At 42.2% G+C, this 20461-nt stretch overlaps 1 protein-coding gene across 2 annotated transcripts; it reads right to left on the reverse strand.

The window, feature by feature from the left end:
- Window positions 1-237: 237 nt before the first annotated feature.
- On the reverse strand, window positions 238-18234 carry RB195_004586 (uncharacterized protein; the record flags this gene model as incomplete). Of its 2 annotated transcripts, XM_064182500.1 has the most annotated exons (47): window positions 238-328; window positions 412-602; window positions 1227-1343; window positions 1403-1522; window positions 1595-1720; window positions 1773-1865; window positions 1924-2029; window positions 2086-2147; window positions 2209-2327; window positions 2447-2522; window positions 2880-2985; window positions 3064-3170; window positions 3231-3302; window positions 3355-3480; window positions 3567-3702; window positions 3991-4062; window positions 4116-4194; window positions 4281-4436; window positions 4500-4615; window positions 5146-5211; window positions 5304-5413; window positions 5464-5562; window positions 5624-5777; window positions 5843-5954; window positions 6011-6095; window positions 9838-9919; window positions 10040-10095; window positions 10492-10597; window positions 10654-10715; window positions 10777-10895; window positions 11015-11090; window positions 11448-11553; window positions 11632-11738; window positions 11799-11870; window positions 11923-12048; window positions 12135-12270; window positions 12558-12629; window positions 12683-12761; window positions 12848-13003; window positions 13067-13182; window positions 13744-13809; window positions 13902-14011; window positions 14062-14160; window positions 14224-14377; window positions 14443-14554; window positions 14611-14695; window positions 18196-18234. In XM_064182500.1, the coding sequence occupies 47 exons, from the start codon at window positions 18232-18234 to the stop codon at window positions 238-240; spliced, it is 4833 nt and encodes a 1610-aa protein (XP_064033768.1). The 2 variants fall into 2 exon arrangements, with proteins under 2 accessions (XP_064033768.1, XP_064033767.1); XM_064182501.1 differs by lacking the exon at window positions 10040-10095 and having other exon boundaries at window positions 9838-9900.
- Window positions 18235-20461: the final 2227 nt, after the last annotated feature.

The raw sequence follows: 20461 nt of genomic DNA on the forward strand, positions 1-20461 counted from the left end.
TTACTTTACTTTACTCCACGACTAACATTAATCAAAACTCTACTTTTACTAAGCATTACATTCAACATTTCTTCACGGGTTTATTTCCAACAATAACCACGAGTTCAACAAAACACTACCAATATATACTATGTTGTTAATGGGTTAAAAAATCTTCAAAAAATGGTTCACAAAGACTGTACAGAAAATGCTATCAACCCGGCAAATAATGTGGCTATTAAATATTCCTCAGCGGCATTAAGCGTTGTATCGAACTTTCTGAAGTGCACCTTGATTTACCAATTTCTCATTAGCTTCTTTGATGCAACTGACTGCATTCCTTTGACTTCTAGAAAATAAAAGAATATAAGATAATAATTCTTTAAATCAAAAACACATAGTCCTGCCAATGAGTTAGGGGATCAGACTTACGAGTTCGCAATGTAGACGTTATGACCGCGCTTGGCGCAGCGATCAGCCACAATCAGCGGGACTGGCATTGATACAGTAGCGGTGATAATTTCGTGTAAGTAACAAAGTCCATGCGTCATCCCTTCGACCGCGTTGATCGGTATATTAGAATCGTCGTAAACCAAAGCGTACTTCGGTGTCTTGGTTGTTCCCTGCAAATCGCTTAACTGAGTTGACAATGAAGGACAAAGGGTAAAGTGCACGGCAGTGACCAAGCCCTACGAGGATGTGCCTACGTGTTCGACTTCAACTCAGACTTCGTTTGAGGTTTGTAACGGTTGTCTAGGCCATGCAATGACTTGCACCGGACAAGTCCGGTATCAATCTATTGACCTCGGAGGAATGAAGGGCTTGGTAGGCACCAATGTTATGTTGAAACATTGGTCGATCGTGCAGTCACAGCCAAACCTCACTGACTGCACAACACCCGCCCATTAGAGCTGACAATAAAGCATCTCAAAGAAAACAAGATGAAAACAAGACAACGATTTTACAGCAACTTTAAATACATTCAAAAGTGAAATTTCGGGATTTTTGAACCCGTAATTAAAATTAGAAATCAATTCGTTTAGCTGTTATGTTACATATGCCGAATAAGGGACCAAGGTTGAAATCATGAAAACTGCATTGAATCTAATAAAGCTAATTTTAGGAAACTTTCATTATACTTCGAGATTTGCGCAACAGAAACAAAGAAAAAAAGGATTTGAGATTTCTTCGTGCAAAATAAGAAAGAAGAAAATGAGAATCTTCACATAAGAAAGAAAATCAATTACCTGGAAAGCCGAATGGGCATTCAGATAAAACTCATTGATTACCGGAGAAACAATCTTAGTGTCCACTACAGTACCAGGAGGGATGTTCTGCTCCGTAGCGCGATTCCCGGTGATGTTCTTGAAAAGTAACAGTTGCTATTTGGTATCCTTCCATTCTAAAGTTATAGGTCTTATACCGATTTGTAGATCCGCTCAATGTGGTCCTTCGAAACTGTCAAAGCCGTAAGACTTGGACCATAGGTAGCAGAAAGTGATTTGATCCCGGTTTGTATCGCACGCATGTAAGTGTCTGCTACCTGGAAACTCCAAACTACTTTTAAAAATGAACTAACTGAAATCAATCGAACAAAATAGAATGAGCAGCCTACCAGACTCCACTGTCCCTCCGATATTCCTGAAAAGTAAAGAACGATGTGTCGAGGAGCGACATCAGTCGCCGCGCGGAATCTTTTGAGAATATGGACAATAATCTCACTGAGTTTGGCACCCATCATCTACAAAAGATTGCTTTCAACAACAGGAGCAGCCTACTAAAGCCGATCTCACATCCGTTTGGCGCGGTTCTATATAGACGTAGTCTCCGAGGTACTGCTGCGGATTCTTGGCGCAATTCGCTCCCCATCCAAGAACGGAAGGCATCTAAACTTTCTAAAATCTACTGGCGTGTACGTTAACAACATTATTAAATTTTCCACACCTTGTAAGCTGCTCCACGTTCGATTTCAGCCTTCGACAGAGCCGGAGGATTCGATATTTCGAATCCGACGAACATGCGGTCCTTCTCGGAAAGCCATTTGTTAGCTCTAAGATTAGCACTGCAATCCACCTCGAAAACGTCGCTAATGTAGAAAAAACTCACTTGTCAGAAGGACTAGAACCGAGCATAATATTGTAATTGACGCCACCAAGTTTTTCATTAATCTGAAAGGAATCTTCACATGCATATAGCAAACTTGAACAAAAAATATTTCCGTCTGAATACCTTTGCAATTACGTTATCAAGAGTTTGGTTCTGGTTCCTAGTAAGAACAGCATCTACTTTACTTCCCTTGATTTCTTGAGAGACAATTTGATACTCGATCTCCAGGAGCTTTATCAGATCTACAATTACGTCAAGAATAGTAAAGAGAATTAATAAGAAAAATAAAATTCAAATTTACGAAAGAAACAGCATCTCTACCATCCCAATTCGAAAAGAAAAGTAACCAAGTAACATGTACCATGTTGCTTAATGTGGTCAGATGTGATGAACATGAGGTACCGGCGATCCTTCTCTTTCTGAGAAGCGTACCATTCCTAAATGGGAGAAAATTGTGTTCGTTTTTGTTGTACGAGAACAAAAACGAAAGATTATGGGCTGCAGTGTCCGATAGCTGCCGGCTTAGGTTCTTTCTGGTCACAAATTATTTCGAAGACTGACTGAAAGCGTAAATTTCTTCCTTAAATTTCCCATCTCTACTTTCTTTGTACTTTCCACCACAACTAATTCACCACACCCCTTTTCTAAACATGGGATTCCTTGATAGTCCAGCAGGCCAGACCACTTTATTTAAAAGGAAAACATTAGTATGAAAAAGAAACGTAAAACCTCCCGCTTATCCCGCATTCCTTTCATTTAATAGGAATGCGGAGGAATGTAATGAATCCGTTCACCTTCAAACTCTCAAAATTCTGACGCTGAAGGTTAAAGATCTCGGAGCATGGTTCCACATCCATTCCGCGTTGACGGCACCTGCCTTCCACTCGCGCAATGTATTCCCTGGTAAAATCATTATAACTTCTAAGTATCCAAATTCATCGTCGACGTGCTTCTAAGAGCTTGAGAACGATTTCTAACTTAATGTGCAAGCGACGACTGTCATTCGGTGTTAGCGTTGCACATACCGCCCAGTTGTATAACCTGGCTGGCTCGAGGAATCTCGATCTGTCCCCGTTCCATTTACACTGAAGTTTGATCTTTAGTTTTTTTTCCCTAATTTCACCTCCGAACACAAGAAAACATACATTGTCTATCGGTTTAACTAGTTGATTTCCTCCATAAATGATTGATGGGGGCGGCAAAACACGCCCAGGAACCTGAAGTGAATCAAATGAACCACAGCCTATGCAGTACAGGATAGTTGTATACCGTTGTAAATCCATTCTCGACGCTGATGCCAGCTACAGCGAGGCGCGAATTGCCCGGCTTGATATCCAGAGCGTCCTTCAGAAGCTTCGTTTGGTGGAGTCTATTTTGAGGCAACGTTGCACATGCCTGAACATTTTCCGAACATCTTCAACAAGAAGGGTACAGATAGCTGCAACAATCGAAGTAACATCGGTGTTGAAGAACAATCCAACCTTGATCATGGTAGCAACTTGATCAGGAGTTTGCTGCTGTAAGGTTACTCTCTGGGAAGGAGCCACCCTTAACAGCTCTACAGGATAATACGTGTGTGGACTATGGCGCTCTGAGACAGTGAACATTCCTGGATGCCTTAAAAATAGACGAATTTATTAATCAAATCTATGTAGAGAAACAACTCCAAACCGCCACTGCCAAATCTTTGAGCATTTCTCCCACGGTTAGTGATAATATAAAATAAGCAGATAAAATTTTGAACAACCCACATCTCACGTCGATTTATAACGTTCGTTACCACAAAAAAAAAGTCAACCGAGGTGAATTCTGTCACTACATTTTAAAATAACGATAGCAAGAATAGCAGGATTTGTACAGAAATTGATCAATTCCAAATATTGCACATAAACTCAAACCACTCACTTAAGCACAATGTTATAATGTTTTTTGAAGTACTGCTCAACAGTACATTGTGTCCCTTCAACAGTTTGAAATCTGGAATTCGGAATGATTTAATCAAAATAAAACAGCAATACACTACAACCAACTTCAGCTGATTAGCCGCTTGTGCAATGTTTCCAATCGGGAAGGTTCTTTTCTTTCCATAAGTGGTCCTTACGTATAATCCTCAAAAGGTAACATCTTACATAACTGTACACCAAACTCGGCACGACAAAAGGTTAGAAACAACATTATCCTGAATCTCTTCTCACCCTTTATCAGCTGTAGAATGTTCTTCTGATTGATCGGCTGCATAGCGGCCTGAATGTTGAAATGGGATTGCCCCGACCTTGGATCAATGAACATGGACATCTGCGAAATTTTTTCCAACAAGTTTTGATCGTCAATATGGAATGCTCCCTTTGTGACTGCAATGACAACACATAAGCCGGAGCTCAAACAACTACTATGTTCCCGAAGTTTCAAGCTACCGTCTGTCACCACGTAAGCAGTGCACGACTCTCCTTCTCCTTCCAAAACCTTGACGCTCTTCGACAAGCCAATTCCCATATACTTTCCATCCATGAGCTCTGGGACTTCATGATCCCTAAGAAACATCCGTTGCCACATCCGTCCTCTACCACTTTAGAGGACTTGCCACTCCTCAGTGTATATTCAAGCAAATGTACTTATTTTTAAAATAGTCGCAATTAAATGATTTAATAATAATATTTAAATAATAATAAATCAAGAATATTTAGGATAATAACAATGATAATAAATAACAATAATGAAAGATAATAATAATTCTAATTAATCCTGATTCCCTAAGCTGCAAGCTTGCATTACGGCATCTTCACGGCAAAATTGCTACGTGAACAGCTCAAAAAACTTCACAGACACGATCACGAAGCGCGTCGCTGCCAATAGGATATCAACGCTCGGTTCGCTCCGTAATCGCGTCTGTGAAGATCATATTATTTGATGCCATACATCGCTTCAGGAATAAGGTGGGAAAATAATCCACAGAAGAGTATTCTTTCTAACAGTGGTGCAATTGATGGAAATAACATGTAACAATGTAACAACGATGTAACACAAGGTACAGATACGCTTATAGATAAGAAGTACGCATACCTGAATCCCAGAGCGCGGTGGTCGAATAAATAGTGCACGCCAGATCCGTAGGTCACAAACTGCGACCTGAAAATAAACTGATAAGGAGATCCGATGCAACCATCGATAAAATCAAAAATAATGTGAACCAATAAAAGACAGTAAGGAATAGCAGTCACGTTTCCATATATCCTTTCTGCGACACGGCCAAGTTCAGCACCTCCAGAATTCCCTTGTCCTTCTCAAAGTCTCGGACGTTTACAGCTTTAGCCAAGTCGTTTGAAGTCACCTTAACAATGTTACTCTTGTCCAACATTACAACAGCATAACAAAACCAACCTGGAATCCCTCGGTGACTTTTTTAACCACGACACGAACACCCGTAGCATCTTCACCTGCGCTAGGTACCAAGCTCGCGGGCAACATGAATACTTTTTCCTACAAATAAAGCAAGTTGAGAAGGAGAACACAACTGAGAGGGCTAATGTTAACGAAATACTTCTCCGTCTAGTTTGATCTGTTTCTGCGCAGAAAAGAGAACTGCGGCACGATCATAAAGGAGAGCCCCATCCTGCGGGAACACGCTCGGATTCGTTTTCAGCAGGTGCTTGTAAACAAGGACTGTCCCTGTTTTCCGTTCTTGTTCAGGGAAACTAAAGAATTCATAGTAAACACCTGATCAAAATCGCAACACAAACAGGTACTGAACACTGCTTACTCGTCTTTTGTCTGCTTCGTGAGCTCTTTAAGATGCTCTTTCCCATCGCTGCTTTTGTACACTATATACATGCGAATATCATACTTGAAAAAAGGGACATTGGGCTTTAATTCTGAAAACATAGGGTTATAAATATTCTAATGATTCTCTACGAATTGTGAGACTCACTCAGAGACGTCAGATTGGTTACGAACTCTGTCGCCGCTCCTAATGTGCCTGGCGCACGCTTCTCGGGAAGCGCAACGGTATCTACCTACAACGAAAAAGTCATCAACTGTCCTATCATATATTACTGTTTACTTAAGGGATAACCATATATTGAAGGCATCACCTCACGGATCTGAGGTGTGGATTGCAGGCGGATTATTCGCATACAGAATCGTAGATTATGGATAGAAGGGTGATTCCGTCCGTTTCTTGCTAATTGGCGTAAAAAACGGCCCGGAAGATACGGCTTCAGGCGTACGACACCCCTTCGAGCGACCCGGCGCGCTATTTTCTACAACGAGTTCGAATGGAGCGCGCCAGCCTTCGTGAGGTGATGCCTTTAAGGGATAACCATAGATTAACCACCACCTTAAGAAACACTACTAAATACGAGACTAAGACTACAACAAATAATCTCTTCCTACCCCACTGAGCGCATCAGTGTTGAGACCCTGGATGGAAAATAACTGACTTCCTTAACTAATGACACACAAAGAGCAAAAAAACCTTCATTGGATAAAAATTTAAAAGATTGAAATCGCATGTACGACTGTCCACACTTGGCTCCGAATCTCTGCAGTCGAAGACCACAACGCGTCTCCTGGATCGCACGCTCTTCCGCGGCTTTATCATGCACTTCTACTTCCCCTTGCTTATTCCTTTACCAGAAACACACAGCCTGAACCTCCGGTATGAAGCGGCTTCCTTCTAACAAACTTTGTTCCCTATGGAGCAGATGAACTTCCATTAAAGGCATCACTCCACGAATCTGAGGTGGTACTGATTTCAGGTGGAGTCATAGATGCGATAGTAGGAGCCGGTGCACTGACCCCCTTCACTTTTGAACGGTTGGGGAAGGGATCTCCTTCACTTTTGAACGGTTGGCGAAATTACCCCTTCACTTTTGGGCGATTGGCGAAAGGACCCCCTTTACTTGAGCTGCACCCCATGAGCTAAACCCTCTTCACCTGAGAAGAGTCTGGTTTCGCCCTATCGCACCTATGGGTGGAGTATTCGTATACGGGATGGGAGACTACAGAGAGGGGGTGATTCCGTCCATTTCTTCCTAATTGACGTAAAAAACGGCCCGGGAGATGCGGTTTCAGGCGTTCTGGCGCACTATTTTCTACAAGGATTACGACTGGAGCGCGCCAGCCTTGTGCGGCGCCGCATCTTCCGGGCCGTTTTTTACGGCAATTAGGAAGAAATGGACGGAATCACCCCTCTCTCCATAGTCTCCCATCCCGTATACGAATACTCCAGCTGAAATCTGCCTATCCTCAGATTCGTGGGGTGATGCCTTTAAGCTTGTGGATCCGCCTTTGGCTGCCAAAGACATCACGTGACGGTCGGTAGTGTAGCCTAGCCTCACAATCGGTTCATCGTAAAATGTAGACATCATTTATTACAAAGTTGCCAAGTTCTGAACTAGGATGCACTGTGCTGGTGCGTTCGATGCAAGTTTCAAGCATTGAACTGAACTGTAAGCCTCCGCACAATACGACTGTCATGCCAGTCAAAAAAAAAAAAAAAAAAAATCCTGCCGCGTTCCAGTGTTGAACTAGGCGAACCTTTTCCGAACATTCCACAACAAAGACCCCAGTCACTCACAACGGGACGTAGGACAAAGACGAATTCTTGAATATACCATAGTTGAGTCATGAGACATGAGTGCGGTTATGTTTCAATACATAAATACATTGCATTTGTGGCAAAAAGTTCACTCTCGAACTTAAAACTGAAAAATCTTCTCGATAAAAAAGCTCTTGAAACACTACGTGCTGTTTTGGTGATAATTATTGAGTGAGTTGCACCTTCTGTGGACATTTGGAGAATTTGAGTTGAATTTTGAATTAAAGTATCATTTGAAGTACTTGGTCAAAAGTATAACGTGTGGTATACGAAGAGAAGGCGGTTGGGGTAAAATGCATAATAGTTAGGGCCTCAAAGCCTGGGCTGTAGAAGTAGATATTTAAATCAATCGCGACCCTAAGGCCTAAGTATTAGTTTTAGAGGATATATGACATGTAAACTAAAGCTACTAAGAGAAAAAAAAGTAATTTAGAGCAAACCTGTTAGAGAAATAAGGGTGCCACCGAGTGCCCCCAACTACATTTTCCCCACATTTTTTGGTGAGCGTACAGAAAGAAGGTGGTGCGTATCATTAGAAACCCACGACTTCTGTGACAACCTATCTTTAGGGAAACGGCTGGCAACGATGGATAATTGCAGTGCACAGCAGTTAAAGACATCACCCCACGAATCTGAGGTGGTACGGATTCCAGGTAGAGTATTCGTATACGGAATCGTACATTATGGAGAGAAGGGTGATCCCGTCCATTTCTTCCTAGTTGCCGTAAAAAACTTCCCGGAATATACGGCTTCGGGCATTCCGGCGTGCTATTTTCTACAAGGAGCTCGATTGGAGCGCGTCAGCCTTGTGCACGCGCTGCATCTTCCGGACCGTTTCTTACGACAATTAGGAAGAAATGGACGGAATCACCGCCCTCCCCATAATCTACTATCCCGTATACGAATACTCCACGTGAAATCCGTACCACCTCAGATTCGTGGGTGATGCCTTTAACACATCGTTGCTTCTACCCTTATGACAGACCCAAACCATCCAGATCGATTAGTCTCACCCACACTGCTTGCTTAGTCTTAACAAAGAAGCTATAACCTGCAGTAATGATTTGTTACAATCACTCCTCAAATTCATAAAGATGAAGGACAACAGTGCTGAACTATGTTAGTTTTTGAAGTATATAACTAACTTCTTCGAAATAAAATCCTGCTAATTCCAAAAATTTATCACGGGCTTCAGCTTTTAGTTCATAAATAGTATCAAACTATAGGACAATGCTCTCTACTGGTGCTACTATGCTATGTTTTGCGTTTATCGAACAGCGTGGAATAGACAAGCGCGAATTATGAAACTAACGCAGCTTTTCACGTATAGAAATATTCCATCGTTCATAGATGCGATAGTCGGAGCCGGTGTTCTGACAGCCTTCACTTTTGAACGGTTAGTGAAGGAACCTCCTTCACTTTTGAACGGTTGGCGAAATTACCCCCTTCACTTTTGGGCGGTTGGCGAAAGGACCCCTTCACTTGAGCTGCACCCCATGAGCTAAACCCCCTTCACCTAAGGATGGTCTGGCGTCTCTCTATCGCACCTACGCAATCGTTTATAGTAGAATACTTCTTAGAAACTTGGCACGGATAGTCCTCTGTCATTCTTACCTAATTTCACATGGTGCATCAGAAACAAAAAATATGCAGGATCGTGACAGTCAGCTGTCAAAGGCTTATAAAACTCGTGAATACGATCGACCAACCGTCTGCTGCTTTAAATGAGCACATGGAACAGCCTTCAGCGGAAAAGTACCGCTATTCTGTCACTGTTATGTCTCATAGACCATAATCCACGGATACAAGAAATACAAGATACAAGGATACTTCTTAACCGTCTTCCAAAGTAAGAATACGAATGTATCGTCAGAGTTTGCGCATACTTTCTCTAATCAATCCGCAGTTTCAGCGGCTCCTCGTTAAGAATTCAGAGGAAATACAAGCAACAACATTCAGCTCAACATAAACTTGAGAACAACCCACCATTGATTGATGGACACATGTGTCCATCAATCAATGGTGGGATTAGCAGAGGATGGATAAGATAATACATTGCATCTCACACCACATTCATCCCCTCCAGCCCTTAGAAGCTGCAGCCGTACACTACGCACGATCACTTATCACTATCAAGAAAAAAAAAAAGAACCCACCGTAAGCTCCCCCATTCGCTTTTTCAGCTGGTCGGCCATAGTCGTTGCAGTCGATCCCGACTCCTTCGTACCAAACGTACTGCTAGGCAGCTACTCGCTAGAATGAACGTGATTTCAGTAAGGGAAGTACAGAATCGAGTAGATCCACGAGCTGACAAGCAAAACAAATTGATGCACAAAGAAACCCCGGCGGATATCCGACCTCTCCACAGAGAATTCTCCTTGAGGAGGGACGAATATCCACCATATCGAAGCATTCTAAGAAAATATGGATAACAACCCATATAGACCGACACGACACGAATGTAGCAAAAGGACTGACCCGCCAAAATGGGCGGCACTATCGAACGCCACGTGACATCGATTAACTGGTTGGTCATGAGACGAAAGTGCTACTACGGTATGGTATGTAGTTACTGATCATATACTGGTTACTTTCGTTAGTTTCTACGTCAAAATGATGTTTACGAAATAGAAGAGAGGTATGGGTCCATTTCCTGTGATTCTTTCTAGAACTACGTACTGTGCGGGTGGACGTCTGGACAGTGTTCTGTTCCTGATTTCTCTGCGACCTCCGCGATCTGCGCACTATCCATCTAAACTTTCTAAAATCTACTGGCATGTACGTTAACAACATTATTAAATTTTCCACACCTTGTAAGCTGCTCCACGTTCGATTTCAGCCTTCGACAGAGCCGGAGGATTCGATATTTCGAATCCGACGAACATGCGGTCCTTCTCGGAAAGCCATTTGTTAGCTCTAAGATTAGCACTGCAATCCACCTCGAAAACGTCGCTAATGTAGAAAAAACTCACTTGTCAGAAGGACTAGAACCGAGCATAATATTGTAATTGACGCCACCAAGTTTTTCATTAATCTGAAAGGAATCTTCACATGCATATAGCAAACTTGAACAAAAAATATTTCCGTCTGAATACCTTTGCAATTACGTTATCAAGAGTTTGGTTTTGGTTCCTAGTAAGAACAGCATCTACTTTACTTCCCTTGATTTCTTGAGAGACAATTTGATACTCGATCTCCAGGAGCTTTATCAGATCTACAATTACGTCAAGAATAGTAAAGAGAATTAATAAGAAAAATAAAATTCAAATTTACGAAAGAAACAGCATCTCTACCATCCCAATTCGAAAAGAAAAGTAACCAAGTAACATGTACCATGTTGCTTAATGTGGTCAGATGTGATGAACATGAGGTACCGGCGATCCTTCTCTTTCTGAGAAGCGTACCATTCCTAAATGGGAGAAAATTGTGTTCGTTTTTGTTGTACGAGAACAAAAATGAAAGATTATGGGCTGCAGTGTCCGATAGCTGCCGGCTTAGGTTCTTTCTGGTCACAAATTATTTCGAAGACTGACTGAAAGCGTAAATTTCTTCCTTAAATTTCCCATCTCTACTTTCTTTGTACTTTCCACCACAACTAATTCACCACACCCCTTTTCTAAACATGGGATTCCTTGATAGTCCAGCAGGCCAGACCACTTTATTTAAAAGGAAAACATTAGTATGAAAAAGAAACGTAAAACCTCCCGCTTATCCCGCATTCCTTTCATTTAATAGGAATGCGGAGGAATGTAATGAATCCGTTCACCTTCAAACTCTCAAAATTCTGACGCTGAAGGTTAAAGATCTCGGAGCATGGTTCCACATCCATTCCGCGTTGACGGCACCTGCCTTCCACTCGCGCAATGTATTCCCTGGTAAAATCATTATAACTTCTAAGTATCCAAATTCATCGTCGACGTGCTTCTAAGAGCTTGAGAACGATTTCTAACTTAATGTGCAAGCGACGACTGTCATTCGGTGTTAGCGTTGCACATACCGCCCAGTTGTATAACCTGGCTGGCTCGAGGAATCTCGATCTGTCCCCGTTCCATTTACACTGAAGTTTGATCTTTAGTTTTTTTTCCCTAATTTCACCTCCGAACACAAGAAAACATACATTGTCTATCGGTTTAACTAGTTGATTTCCTCCATAAATGATTGATGGGGGCGGCAAAACACGCCCAGGAACCTGAAGTGAATCAAATGAACCACAGCCTATGCAGTACAGGATAGTTGTATACCGTTGTAAATCCATTCTCGACGCTGATGCCAGCTACAGCGAGGCGCGAATTGCCCGGCTTGATATCCAGAGCGTCCTTCAGAAGCTTCGTTTGGTGGAGTCTATTTTGAGGCAACGTTGCACATGCCTGAACATTTTCCGAACATCTTCAGCAAGAAGGGTACAGATAGCTGCAACAGTCGAAGTAATATCGGTGTTGAAGAACAATCCAACCTTGATCATGGTAGCAACTTGATCAGGAGTTTGCTGCTGTAAGGTTACTCTCTGGGAAGGAGCCACCCTTAACAGCTCTACAGGATAATACGTGTGTGGACTATGGCGCTCTGAGACAGTGAACATTCCTGGATGCCTTAAAAATAGACGAACTTATTAATCAAATCTATGTAGAGAAACAACTCCAAACCGCCACTGCCAAATCTTTGAGCATTTCTCCCACGGTTAGTGATAATATAAAATAAGCAGATAAAATTTTGAACAACCCACATCTCACGTCGATTTATAACGTTCGTTACCACAAAAAAAAGTCAACCGAGGTGAATTCTGTCACTACATTTTAAAATAACGATAGCAAGAATAGCAGGATTTGTACAGAAATTGATCAATTCCAAATATTGCACATAAACTCAAACCACTCACTTAAGCACAATGTTATAATGTTTTTTGAAGTACTGCTCAACAGTACATTGTGTCCCTTCAACAGTTTGGAATCTGGAATTCGAAATGATTTAATCAAAATAAAACAGCCATACACTACAACCAACTTCAGCTGATTAGCCGCTTGTGCAATGTTTCCAATCGGGAAGGTTCTTTTCTTTCCATAAGTAGTCCTTACGTATAATCCTCAAAAGGTAACATCTTACATAACTGTACACCAAACTCGGCACGACAAAAGGTTAGAAACAACATTATCCTGAATCTCTTCTCACCTTTTATCAGCTGGAGAATGTTCTTCTGATTGATCGGCTGCATAGCGGCCTGAATGTTGAAATGGGATTGCCCCGACCTTGGATCAATGAACATGGACATCTGCGAAATTTTTTCCAACAAGTTTTGATCGTCAATATGGAATGCTCCCTTTGTGACTGCAATGACAAGACATAAGCCGGAGCTCAAACAACTACAATTTTCCTGAAGTTTCAACCTACCGTCTGTCACCACGTAAGCATTGCACGACTGTCCTTCTCCTTCCAAAACCTTGACGCTCTTCGACAAGCCAATTCCCATATACTTTCCATCCATGAGCTCTGGGACTTCATGATCCCTAAGAAACATCCGTTGCCACATCCGTCCTCTACCACTTTAGAGGAATTGCCACTCCTCAGTGTATATTCAAGCAAATACACTTGTTTTTAAAATAGTCGCAATTAAATGATTTAATAACAATATTTAAATAATAATAAATCAAGAATATTTAGAATAATAACAATGATAATAAATAACAATAATGAAAGATAATAATTTAATCCTATAATCTTAAATAATAATTTAATAATTTTAAATAATCCTGATTCCCTAAGCTGCAAGCCTGCATTACGGCATTTTCACGGCAAAATTGGTACGTGAACAGCTCAAAAAACTTCACAGACACGATCGCGGAGCGCGTCGCTGCCTATAGGATATCAACGCTCGGTTCGCTCTGTAATCGCGTCTGTGAAGATCATATTATTTGATGCCATACATCGCTTCACGAATAAGGTGGGAAAATAATCCACAAAAGAGTATTCTTTCAAACAGTGGTGCAATTGATGGAAATAACATGTAACAGTGTAACAACGATGTAACACAAGGTACAGATACGCTTATAGATAAGAAGTACGCATACCTGAATCCCAGAGCGCGGTGGTCGAATAAATAGTGCACGCCAGATCCGTAGGTCACAAACTGCGACCTGAAAAAAAACTGATAGGGCGATCCGATGCAACCATCGATAAAATCAAAATTAATGTGAACCAATAAAACACAGTAAGGGATAGCAGTCACGTTTCCATATATCCTTTCTGCGACACGGCCAAGTTCAGCACCTCCAGAATTCCTTTGTCCTTCTCAAAGTCTCGGACGTTTACAGCTTTAGCCAAGTCGTTTGAGGTTACCTTAACAATGTTACTCTTGTCAAACACTACAACAGCATAACAAAACCAACCTGGAATCCCTCGGTGACTTTTTTAACCACGACACGAACACCCGTAGCATCTTCACCTGCGCTAGGTACCAAGCTCGCGGGCAACATGAATACTTTCTCCTACAAATAAAGCAAGTTGAGAGGGAGAACACAATGCTAAGAGAGCTAATGTTAACGAAATACTTCTCCATCTAGTTTGATCTGTTTCTGCGCAGAAAAGAGAACTGCGGCACGATCATAAAGGAGAGCCCCATCCTGCGGGAACACGCTCGGATTCGTTTTCAGCAGGTGCTTGTAAACAAGGACTGTCCCTGTTTTCCGTTCTTGTTCAGGGAAGCTAAAGAATTCGTAGTAAACAACTGATCAGAATCGCAACACAAACAGGTATTGAACACTGCCTACTCGTCTTTTGTCTGCTTCGTGAGCTCTTTAAGATGCTCTTTTCCATCGCTGCTTTTGTACACTATATACATGCGAATATCATACTTGAAAAAAGGGACATTGGGCTTTAATTCTGAAAACATAGGGTTATACATATTCTAATGATTCTCTACGAATTGTGGGACTCACTCAGAGACGTCAGATTGGTTACGAACTCTGTCGCCGCTCCTAATGTGCCTGGCGCACGCTTCTCGGGAAGCGCAACGGTATCTACCTACAACGAAAAAGTCATCAGCCGACCTATCATATATTACTGTTTACTTGAGGGATAACCATATATTGAAGGCATCACCCCACGAATCTGAGGTGGTGTGGATTGCAGGTGGAGTATTCGTATACAGAATCGTAGATTATGGATATAAGGGTGATTCCGTCCGTTTCTTGCTAATTGGCATAAAAAAACGGCCCGGACGACGGGTCTTCGAGCGATCCGGCGCGCCATTTTCTAGGACGAGTTCGGCTGGAGCGCGCCAGGCTTCGTGGGGTGATGCCTTTAAGGGACAACCATAGATTAACCACCACCTTAAGAAACACTCTTAAATACGAGACTAAGACTACAACAAATCTCTTCCTACCCCACTGAGTGCATCAGTGATGAGATTCTGGATGGAAAATAACTGACTTCCTTAACTAATGACACACAAAGAGCAAAAAAAAAGACATCATTGGATAAAAATTTAAAAAATTGAAATCGCACGTACGACTGTCCACACTTGGCTCTAAATCTCTGCAGTCGAAGACCACAACGCGCCTCCTGCATCGCACGCTCTTCCGCGACTTTATCATGCACTTCTACTTCCCCTTGCTTATCCCTTTACCAGAAACACACATCCTGAACCTCCGGTATGAAGCGGCTTCCTTCTAACAAACTTTGTTCCCTATGGAGCAGATGAACTTCCATTAAAAGCACTCCACGAATCTGAGGTGGTACGGATTTCAGGTGGAGTATTCGTATACGGGATGGGAGACTACAGAGAGGGGGTGATTCCGTCCATTTCTTTTTAATTGCCATAAAAAACGGCCCGGGAGATGCTGTTTCAGACGTTCTGGCGCACTATTTTCTACAAGGAGTACGACTAGAGCGCGCCAGCCTTGTGCGGCGCCGCATCTTCCAGGCCGTTTTTTACGGCAATTAGGAAGAAATGGACGGAATCACCCCTCTCTCCACAGTCTCCCATCCCATATACGAATACTCCAGCTGAAATCTGCCCATCCACAGATTCGTGGGGTGATGCCTTTAAGCTTGTGGATCCGCCTTTGGCTGCCAAAGACATCACGTGACGGTCGGTAATGTAGCCTAGTCTCACAATCGGTAATTCATCGTAAAATGTAGACATCATTTATTACAACGCTGCCAAGTTCTGAACTAGGATGCACTGTGCTGGTACGTTCGATGCAAGTTTCAAGCATTGAACTGAACTGTAAGCCTCCGCACAATACGACTGTCATGCCAGTCAAAAAAAAAATCCTGCCGCGTCCCAGTGTTGAACTAGGCGAACCTTTTCCGAACATTCCTTGACAAAGACCCCAGTCACTCACAACGGGACGTAGGACAAAGACGAATTTTTGAATATACCATAGTTGAGTCATGAGACATGAGTGCGGTTATGTTTCAATACATAAATGCATTGCATTTGGTGGCAAAGAGTTCACTATCGAACTTGAAATGAAAAATCTACTCGACGAAAAAGCTCTTGAAACACTACGAGCTGTTTTGGTGATAATCACGAGTTGAGTTGCACCTTCTGCGGACATTTGGAGAAATTGAATTGAATTTTGAATTAAAGTATCATTTGAAGTATTTGGTCAAAAGTATAACGTGTAGTATACGAAGAGAAGGCGGTTGGGGTAAAATTCATAATAGTTCGGGCCTCAAAGCCTGGGCTGTAGAAGTAGATATTTAAATCAATCGGGACCCTAAGGCCTAAGTATTAGTTTTAGAGGATATATGACATATAAACTAAAGCTACTAAGAGAAAAAAAGTAATTTAGAGCAAATCAGTTAGAGAAATAAGAGTGCCACTGAGACCCCCAACTACACTTTCCCCACATTTTTTGGTGAGCGTACGGCAAGTAGGGAGTGCGTATCATTAGGAATCCACGACTTCTGTGACAACCTATCTTTAGGGGAATGGCTGGCAACGATGGTGGATAATTGCGCTGGACAGCAGTTAAAGGCATCACCTCACGAATCTGAGGTGGTACGGATTTCAGGTAGAGTATTCTATACGGGGTAGTAGATTATGAAGAGAAGGGTGATCCCGTCCATTTCTTCCTGGTTGCCGTAAAAAACTTCCCGGAAGATACGGCTTCGGGCGTTCCGGCGTGCTATTTTCTACAAGGAGCTCGATTGGAGCGCGTCAGCCTTGTGCACGCGCTGCATCTTCCGGACCGTTTCTTACGACAGTTAGGAAGAAATGGACGGAATCACCCCCCTCCCCATAATATACTATCCCGTATACGAATACTCCACGTCAAATCCGTACCACCTCAAATTCGTGGGTGATGCCTTTAACACATCGTTGCTTCTATCCTTATGACAGACCCAAACCATCCAGATCGATTAGTCTCACCCACACTGCTTGCTTGGTCTTAACAAAGAAGCTATAACCTGCAGTAATGATTTGTTACAATCACTTCTCAAATTCATAAAGATGACGGACAACAGTGCTGAACTATGTTAGTTTTTGAAGTATATAACTAACTTCTTCGAAATAAAATCCTGTTAATTCCAAAAATTTATCACGGGCTTCAGCTTTTAGTTCATAAATAGTATCAAACTATAGAACAATGCTCTCTACTGGTGCTACTATGCTATGTTTTGCGTTTATCGAACAGCGTGGGATAGACAAGCGCGAATTATGAAACTAACGCAGCTTTTCACGTATAGAAATATTCCATCGTTCATAGATGCGATAGTCGGAGCCGATGTTCTGACAGCCTTCACTATTGAACGGTTAGCGAAGGGACCTCCTTCACTTTTGAACGGTTGGCGAAATTACCCCCTTCACTTTTGGGCGGTTGGCGAAAGGACCCCTTCACTTGAGCTGCACCCCATGAGCTAAACCCCTTTCACCTAAGGATGGTCTGGCATCTCCCTATCGCACTTATGCCATCGTTTATAGTAGAATACTTCTTAGAAACTTGGCACGGATAGTCCTCTGTCATTCTTACCTAATTTCACATGGTGCATCAGAAACAAAAAATATGCAGGATCGTGACAGTCAGCTGTCAAAGGCTTACAAAACTCGTGAATACGATCGACCAACCGTCTGCTGCTTTAAATGAGCACATGGAACAGCCTTCAGCGGAAAAGTACCGCTGTTCCGTCACTGTTATGTCTCATAGACCATAATCCACGGATACAAGAAATACAAGATACAAGGATACTTCTTAACCGTCTTCCAAAGTAAGAATACGAATGTATCGTCAGAGTTTGCGCATACTTTCTCTAATCAATCCGCAGTTTCAGCGGCTCCTCGTTAAGAATTCAGAGGAAATACAAGCAACAACATTCAGCTCAACATAAACTTGAGAACACCCCACCATTGATTGATGGACACATGTGTCCATCAATCAATGGTGGGATTAGCAGAGGATGGATAAGATAATACATTGCATCTCACACCACATTCATCCCCTCCAGCCCTTAGAAGCTGCGGTCGTACACTACGCACGATCACTTATCACTATCAAGAAAAAAAAAGAACCCACCGTAAGCTCCCCCATTCGCTTTTTCAGCTGGTCGGCCATAGTAGTTGCAGTCGATCCTGACTCCTTCGTACCAAACGTACTGCTAGGCAGCTACTCGCTAGAATGAACGTGATTTCAGTAAGGGAAGCACAGAATCGAGTGGATCCACGAGCTGACAAGCAAAACAAATTGATGCACAAAGAAACCCCGGCGGATATCCGACCTCTCCACAGAGAATTCTCCTTGAGGAGGGACGAATATCCACCATATCGAAGCATTCTAAGAAAATATGGATAACAACCCATATAGAGCGACACGACACGAATGTAGCAAAAGGACTGACCCGCCAAAATGGGCGGCACTATCGAACGCCACGTGACATCGATTGACTGGTTGGTCATGAGACGAAAGTGCTACTACGGTATGGTATGTAGTTACAAATCATATACTGGTTAGTTTCGTTAGTTTCTACGTCAAAATGATGCTTACGAAATGGAAGGAAGGTATAGGTCCAGTTCTTGCGGTTTTTCTAGAACTACGTACTGTGCGGGTGGACGTCTGGACAGTGTTCTGTTCCTGATTTCTCTGCGACCTCCGCGATCTGCGCACTATCCCCGGTGTTTTGACCGACGGACGTTGGCGTCGATGGATCGTGTGAACATGGTGTGAAAAAGGATAATCACACTCCGTTTAGAATTACAAGTGATGTGTCGATGGGAATAAAAATCACAATGAACTACCAATCAATCGATATCTGTTCGACAGAGACGGGAAGTGATCCGTATAAAATCGAGAATAATTCACAGGATTGGTTTCAACTAGTTTCGCCGCATGTTAGTGTGTTTTATTTGCACAAAAGAAAAAGAAGGGACTTTTGGCTTTCTTTTCATAAAAGTTTTATTTTATTTAATTTCAAGTCTTATTTTTTTTTTCATTCCACCTTTTAAAGAATGGTGATCGATACGAAACGTTTTAGTATGACAAGGATCAGAATAACAGGATTATATATAAAAGCAAGCTTCGCACGTCTTTCAAAAGAGAATAAAGACCTCCACATATACAAATGATACAGCAATATTTTATCGAATGGTTTTATCTCAAAACATCCAATAGGGAGAATACTGGTGTAATATGAGATCCAAGGGATTTCCGTGGACAAACGAACGATACAACGGATTAGTACCGTAATTAGCAGGCGGTGCCAAGAAAAGTAGGCGACGCACAACACTATTACCCTCAATGTTCATCAAAATCGACAATTTATTTTAAAAAAAACAACATGAAGGAACACTGAACTCTCTTTTTCTTTCTGAAGCATAAATCATTCAGAAGCTGTCTTCAAAATCGTAACTGAATTCAGTGAGGGAATGGATTTAGTTGAGTCAAAACTACTTGGAGCATGAGCCCGTATCCGATATAACTGTCCTTGGGAGGATAAATACAATGGAAACGAAACCATCGCTGATTTCTTTATTCCATTCGTACGATCCAATCTCATTTGATTAGTTTGCCGGCGCAAACTCGGTGCAGCAACACTTAGCCGATGAAGCTAGTCTTTGTTGCAGAAACATGTCCGGTGCTAAAACGAATGGGGACATATTTTCACCGTGTGCTGTGCGTTCTTCCGCAGGACAAATTTTTATCGGTTAGCAGTTCAACCAAGGTACATTTTCCCGCTGGAGTGCGTTTCTCCAACTGGAAGAGTTGCATCGGATATGTGCACTGGTGCAATTGCACGATGCAGTGGCTACGATTGCGGTGGGACCCTCACTCGTATCTGTATAGTCGGGTCAAAAAGACATTTATCACGAGTGTAGTTGCGGTGCATTTGCGTACTCGCTCGAAACGGCGCGGCGTGGGCAGCAGTTTGAGCTGAGTTGGGACCGTCGAGAGTAGCCGTATACGCAATTGCGTACGTGCTTCATGTCGTTTTGACCCAACTATAGTTCCAGTGGAGCTGACGGTTACGCAATTGCACCAGGTTTCATGCTGTTTTACCCTGACTACAAATGAAAATGTGTGAATTGTTTCGCTCCTTTTTACGTAGAACGATAAGTTCATATTTTAGAGAACTAAACAAATATATCGGTGTCCTTTAAGAAAGGAAAAGTGCTTTTTTGACATAATATTTGTTGTGATGGTTTATGAGGAAGAGAAAACAAGAAAAGAAAGTAATGGGACCTAGTTTACACTCACGGTCTATGTGACGAGCACCCAATTGTTTATTTGATAGTTACCAGCCGTTTTTTCTATTGTTCACATCGCCAATCATCGCCAAATCATTAAA

This window comes from Necator americanus, chromosome I (genome assembly GCF_031761385.1).
Source record: "Necator americanus strain Aroian chromosome I, whole genome shotgun sequence".
NCBI classification, from domain to species: Eukaryota; Metazoa; Nematoda; class Chromadorea; order Rhabditida; family Ancylostomatidae; genus Necator; species Necator americanus.